This window comes from Microtus ochrogaster, chromosome 21, assembly GCF_000317375.1.
Source record: "Microtus ochrogaster isolate Prairie Vole_2 chromosome 21, MicOch1.0, whole genome shotgun sequence".
Classification (NCBI taxonomy): Eukaryota; Metazoa; Chordata; class Mammalia; order Rodentia; family Cricetidae; genus Microtus; species Microtus ochrogaster.
The window spans coordinates 45,295,797-45,302,621 of record NC_022022.1 but is presented as its reverse complement, the minus strand read 5'-3'; the positions used below and the strand labels follow the sequence as shown (position 1 = coordinate 45,302,621).

The window sequence follows — 6,825 nt, the reverse complement described above, 5'->3', positions numbered from 1 at the left end:
TGTGTGTATTTGTGTGTGTATGTGTGTGTGTATGTGTGTGTGTGTGTGTGTGTGTGTGTGTGTGTGATGCTGGGACTGAACCCAGGGCTTTGAGCCTGTTAGCCAAGTGCTCTACCAGTGACCTGTACCTGCAGCTTCATTCTGTGTTTTTAGGTATAAATTAAGAATAGTCAGCTTATGTAATTTAACTGAAGTAAGAATATGACTAAAGTAAAATATGATTTGTTGTTATGTGCACAGAATAAAACAGGTCTGAGTGAGAGCAGACAAATCTGAGCTGAGCTGAGGTCTAAGGACAAGGTCTGAGTGAATGTGGAAGTATTTGGTTGTCTGTTCCGGTAGATTCCTTCTGCCACTGTGTGTGGAAGTCTTCAGGCATCTGTTCCTGTAGATTCCTTCTGCCATACCTGGCATATGCTTTGTGTCCATCACGGTTCTTTGTGTGAATAGAACAAAGTCCTTGACTATACAAAGTTTGTGATCAGGGAGAAAATACGTTTGACACATGGATCGTTAAATATGGTGGTTTACCTGGTGTGTAAATGAGGAGGCAGAATGATTGTTAAGGGGTACCTTTTGAGGGCTGGCTTTTCTGCTCATGGTACATTTGAGCAGAGACGTGAGGAAGGGACAGAGGTCAGCTACTCTGTCACCTGCTGGAGATCTGAGGGACAGCTAGGAGCCTCAGCCCTGGACTGCGGACAGAGTTTGGGAAGAAAGCCAGTGTAGTGGAATAGGGTGGAAGGGAGGCAAAAGGGGGAAGAGGAGGGAGCCAGGGACAGGGAGAGGGAGAGAGGAGGAGAAGCAGAGGGGAGCCGAGGTAGACTTACAGACCTCTGCGAGTGTTTATTCTGCCATGGGAAATGCTTCCGCTGGAAATTTCAGAGTGGACAGATACCATGATCTGAACATTGAGAAAGATGACTCTCCCTCCTGTAGAGAGGATGGAGTCTGTCCTTGAACAGCTGTGACCTTGAACTTATAATTAATTAATTCTAAATTTTGTGCTCCATGCTTCAATGTCATGGGTAACACCAAAGCATCCTCACTGTGGAGGTGGATGAGGTTAGCTGCGAGTCTGTCAGGATCAGTTTCGGGAAAGGTAATTGATTCCCTACAAAGGATGATGGAGGTACAGAGATACTCTCCAAGGTGACTGTGGACTTAAAGTGAACTTGCCTGTGTCTCCACTCTGCTTCCATGGATTTTTGTGGTTTAGAATTTCAGATACAACCACTGGCATCATTTTCCTCTGCCGTGGAGCAGCTCAGTATTCTTTGCATGTTTACGATGGGGCCAGTTCATTTTGTTTCAGCGCTCGCAGAGGAGAAGGGATGAATTCCCTGACCTTGAAGGAACAGGCGGAGAATGTAAAAGATGCATGGGGCTACCAGCTAAGGTGCTTGCTTGCATTTTGACATCTGAAATTGTGGGGAAGAGAGGTAATAGTGAGAACTAAGGGCAGTGTAAGATGGACAGACTGACGTTTATGTTTTGTGGCTTCACCAGGGTTTTTAGTTTGTGTACTGGGCATCTCATTTTGCACTGCCCAAATTCCTTCTCAGGCCCTGCTGGCTACAAAATACTTGATACTTCATAGAAACAAACAAAATCCCTAAAACTTCCCCAACACACAGTAAGTGGAAGCTCTTGAATGATCCCTGTCCATTTCTTATTTCTCTAGAGATTTTTGTTTTACCTGAACTGGGTAATAATGAATGCAGAAAACTTTATTTCTTAAAAAGAAATCACAAAAGTAAACATGACATCCTAGATTTGTGTTTAGTTGACAAATTATAGCCCTTATTCCAACATCATTCTGTGCCTTACCTTTTTCTTAGAATCCAAGTTTATGATAAGGAGTCTATAGAAACTTCAAACTTACTCATTTAAACCATATGGACAGACTGTGCTTCAAAATGATTGAAACTTTTTTATTATTAAGTAGTTATGACTCAGACATGTATTGGCGTTCTGTTTGTATCCTATCTACGAGAGCCTGCACTTTGGCATTTCATGGTCTGTTTTTATTTACACCAGTGTTCGGCTTTTTGCAGTGTGCCGGCCTCTTGGCAGGTGCTAAGGCATAAGACTTAAGGACCATAAGGCTCCATTCAAAAAAGAGGCTAATCAGAAAACTGAAGATGCCAGTGTAATCAATGAAAAGAGCTCTGTGTGTCCCAGCCTTGGCTCTGTTTGAAATCAGGACAACCATAAAGGGTTGCACTTGGAAAGTTGTGATTTTTCTCCTGAATCATGGACATTTTCACTATCCAGATGTCACACAATCCACAGAATTTGTTGCATAAGAACATGAGAGAGAAAAACACAAGGAGCTCCGTGGAGTTGATTTTCCATGAGAAAGAGAAGGACCTCAATTAAGAAGTGATCCTCTAAGATCGTCAGTTCTTGGTGGTGTTGAAGCTCAGGGAAAATCAGAACCTTCTTCACAATGAACATGGGAAATCAAAAGTCTGGGCCAGGCCGCAGTCTCTGGAGGAGGACAAGGCCAACACATAGGGTGGCCTCTCTGCTGCGAGGTTCAGAGCCTCATCTCTTCCTTCCACGTAGTTCTTGGGTCCATCCTTTGGAATGTATAACTACTTAGCTTAACACATCAGAGAAGGAGGCAGTTATGCAGTTCCTACCGGAAGCTAATGGCATTCAAGAAGCTTCCACACTCTTTAGATGAAAATACACAAATTACACCCAGTTTTGTATAAATAAAACTGCCCCTCTTTCCCAATAGTAATGACATAAAAGGCATCAATAGGGTTTAGAAGGTTGGCTCACTGAGTTCTCATGCACCCTTTCCCTGGGGGTACAGCGTACAAGTTTTGTATTCCAGGTCCTACGGCAATGGTGCAGCAAAGCAAGGACTCCTTTGCACAGTGTGCTCTGCTCTCACAATAGATGAGAAACCAAGGAGTTCACAAGTAGTTCTCGCATCAAAGAAAAATTCCACTCCTTAATTATTGTTTATGCTATTAGAACAAGAAAATGGTGTTTTAAAGATGATGTATTTCAGACTCTAGACTCATATAGTGACCCCACCCAAGCTCGAGTGAAGAGCTGCTAAGTAATACATCACAAATACGAAAGCCCGTAGCACTACTTCCAGGAGTGGGTGAGAAGGGAAAAGAGAGAGTGTCCTGGCTGAATAAAGATGTGGACTAGGTAAGAAGTCACTCGAAGGAAGTAGATATTAGATAACAGATGCTGGAACACTTTCCAGATTACGCTCTCAATTTAATGTGCCATGGCTCCAAACCATGGCCATGATAATTTGGAATTAAAAAATTATAGAAGCTAGCACCAAGTAATTAGAAATTATTTCGAGTATTTGCAACAACAATAAGTCAGTAATTGCTCTAGCAAAAGAAACTGGAGAAAGCTTTGCTTTGTATATTTAATAGAGATGATATTTTTAACAAGGAAACAGTTCTTAAAAAAAAAGAGTTCTAAAACCTCAATAGGAAAAACCCAGTCACCATGCAGCAGGAAATTAACAATGTATTAAACAATGGTCATAACTCAGTATTCACTGGCTACATAAATTAGACATTAGTCACATAAATTTTGGAACATGCTGGGCATGTGTTCTGTCACTGAACTCATCTTCAGTCTGAATTTTTATGTGAAGCATCCATATCAGTGTTCTCAAGCCATGAGCTGCGACCTCTTGGTATCGAATGATCCTTTCACAGGAGTTGCAAATCACATGTTCTAATATCAGATAGTTACATGACAGTTCATAACTGCAAAAGTACAGTTATGAAGTAACAAGGAACATAATTTTATGGGCGGGGTGTCACCACAGCATGGGAATAGTATTAACGGGTCACGGCATCAGGAAGGCTGAGAATGGCTGCTCTGTGAGCACTGAATGGCCCTTTTTACCTGGAGAGCAGAGAGACAGAATATATTGCTAAACTGGCCATGAGGGATGTGGGGAGCACTGCAGAGGAGGAGGGAAGTGAGTGACGGCTCCCAGGAAACCACGGGAATATTAGTGAGCAGGGCCGGCTTAGAATTGTGGGTGCTGCTCATTTTTAATTCCCACTTTTATTTCTCTTCTAGTTTTAGATAATAATGGCTTTATGCCATTTTTATGTTTAGGGAAGTATGGCTTGTATCATTCGAAAATGCATTTGCTTTAATAACAGAACACTAACCTTGTAATGCATAGTTATTTTAGTATTTTGAGAACTATTTTGAGGTTCCCTACATCACTGGGGTGGAAAGGATGGTTTTCTAAGAAATTCCCTGTAGGAAGTTATCTATTAGTTGTGAATCCTGGGAGAACTGACGATTGCCGTGGCCTTTCGTGGTCACCTTTTTAGAGAGCGACAGCACAGGGTGAAGGGTTTTCAGAAGGGATGAAGTGGCTGACCCCGTGGGTTACAGGGGAGTGTGGGCAGGCACAGGTGACTTTCACAGAGTGTGGAACTGGCCAGGTGCTGGCTACAGCCCTGACTCACTAAGGCTGCTTCACCATTGATTTGGAATGAGTTGCCATGGTCAGGTTAACATGACTATTTAGACTAGTTTTTTGTTCAGTGGCAGCTCTATAACTATTGTTTATTATTATTATTATTTTATTGTAAGCCATATTTCTTTAAAGATTTTGGTTAACATTCACTGCACTGATTTAATTATGATATTTGCATCCATATATGACACACTTCTTTTCCGGTTTACCCACAGCCCTCCCTTCCTCTCAGCTCCCTTCTTAGTGGTCTGTTTCTTCCTCACAAACCTGCCCTTCTCTCATGTCATGCCTCTGCCATGACCTGTCTTTTCAGCCTTTCCCATCCCTTGAGACCTCCTCCTTCCACCCCAAGCCACCATCCACTTTCCTATCTGCACACATATGTGAGTTTGCACCTAGACCCCACATATGAGAGAGAGAATGTGTGGTATTTATCTGTTGGAGTTTGGCTTATTTTAGTAAAGCCCTTGTTTCCTTGCAGCGTTTGGCACCCAGGACAAACCTAGGTGTACTGAGAAATGCTGCTGAGTCAGGCTCCATCCCTCGCCCTAACATCCTGACGCTTGGCTTTGCTCAGTCAACCACACTGTTTCACTCAAATCCCCAAGCTATAGCTTATTTAAACTTTAAATACGCAACATCACGATGACATTAATGATAGGAGAGGTTCATGTTCTCCAATCACAAATGTCCTAAACTGACTCAGTAGCACATCCAGCTGGAAACTGAGTTGTCAAGAAGTGGTGTCAACTCCAAACTGTAGTGTCCTGAGTAAATGTTTGTTTGTACATGGGATGAATGAAGAAACCTAATGTTCAGACAGAATCATAAACAATGTATCTGAGCTATACAATGTTCCTCTTTCTCTTTGTCTTAATATTTATTTCGCCACTGAGAAACACCTGTAGATATCACAGTATTTCTTCCCAAACCACCAGTTACTTCAAAGAAATTTGTTAAGCTGGTCAAGATTACATCATAGTTGTTTCTCGCCAAGCATAGTCCTTGGATTAGCCTGCATCGTGATGCCAAAGATGAGGAAGAAGAGGCAAAGGAGGGAAGAGGCACGGAAGCAGAGGGGGAGACAGGAGACTGACCCACAGTGTTTCCTCTCCTGAAGGCAGGTCTCCATTCCAGGTTATTGATGGAATTTCTGCTCACCACAGGGTGATAAGTAGTAGCATTAGTGAAGTTAGACACAGACCATTAGATGACCAGCAGTGAGGAGACAGTGATGTTAGACACTAAAAACAAACGTATTGACTTTACAGTTTACCTCAGCTTGGGCTTTGGGCTATGGTATTAAGTATACAGGCACTTGTTGTCCTAGGGGCTCAGGTGACTCTATACATTACTTCACTTCCTCCTCCTGATACCTTTGATTCCATCTCTTTTGACAGACAGGTAAACTGAGGAAACAGCATGGAAGATAGGACTTGAACCTGGACCTCTGTGCCTTGCAGGTCCACGGTAGTAGTCAAAGTTATAGAACAGAAACTCATGTGAGAATGTGCACTGTCAGACTGATAGGAATTCCACGACAGCTTATGTCCACACGGGGTGAGCACTAAGGTCAAATCACTAGATCTCCTAATGGACGGGACACTCGGTGAGGCAACATGCGTAGGTTCAGGAATTTAAAAGAGCAGTAATGATTGGTGTCATAAGCGAAAGAACAGACATGTCTAGAAAGCAAAAGGCACCTCGGCTGCTTCTCTAGTCCCACCATCCATCACGTGTGCACTTGGCAACTGTCACTGCTTCTGGCTGCTGTCATATTTTCCTGGAAGTGCTGCTTTGCATGAATCTCCTCACCACATGATTGACTCCCGTGTGTTGTGTTTTCCTCTCAAAAATCATAGCTTAGGAGCTGTTTAATCTTTATGTATTTTTGGAAGCAAATCACATTTTCATGTGAATTTGTTTAAGTTAAATTTGTCCATCTTACTCAAACCATGTGAAATACCAATGTCCCCATGGCCTGTCTTATGCTTTTTGATATTTTATATGCTCTCCAATCAGTTGGACAGAAAACAGGTGAAGCCCAAGCACCTGGCCACTACCGCTCCAACACTGCAGCTGGACTTAGCAGCCCAGGGGATGAGGTGACACCCACGAGGGAACTGGAGGTCAACCTGAGCAGAGGTAAGGGCCTGTCGTTACTTAGGGAAGACCTGAAGGGAAATTCTCTGCAAATGCGGCCTCGTCTCCATCTTTCATCTTCAAGTCCTTGTTTGGTCCTTTTGCCCTTCCTTCCTTCCTTCCTTCCTTCCTTCCTTCCTTCCTTCCTTCCTTCCTTCCTTCCTTCCTTCCTTTCTTCCCTCCTTCCTCCT

At 43.0% G+C, this 6,825-nt stretch overlaps 1 protein-coding gene across 6 annotated transcripts in view; it reads left to right on the top strand.

The window, feature by feature from the left end:
- The window catches only part of Erich3 (glutamate rich 3), a 94,120-nt gene that overhangs the window by 78,220 nt on the left and 9,075 nt on the right, over positions 1–6,825 (top strand). For all 6 annotated transcript variants that reach the window (XM_026784003.1, XM_026784004.1, XM_026784001.1 and 3 more), the window contains one exon: positions 6,515–6,637. In XM_026784003.1, coding sequence (XP_026639804.1) covers positions 6,515–6,637 — 123 coding nt within the window. The remainder of the gene's footprint in view (positions 1–6,514; positions 6,638–6,825) is intronic.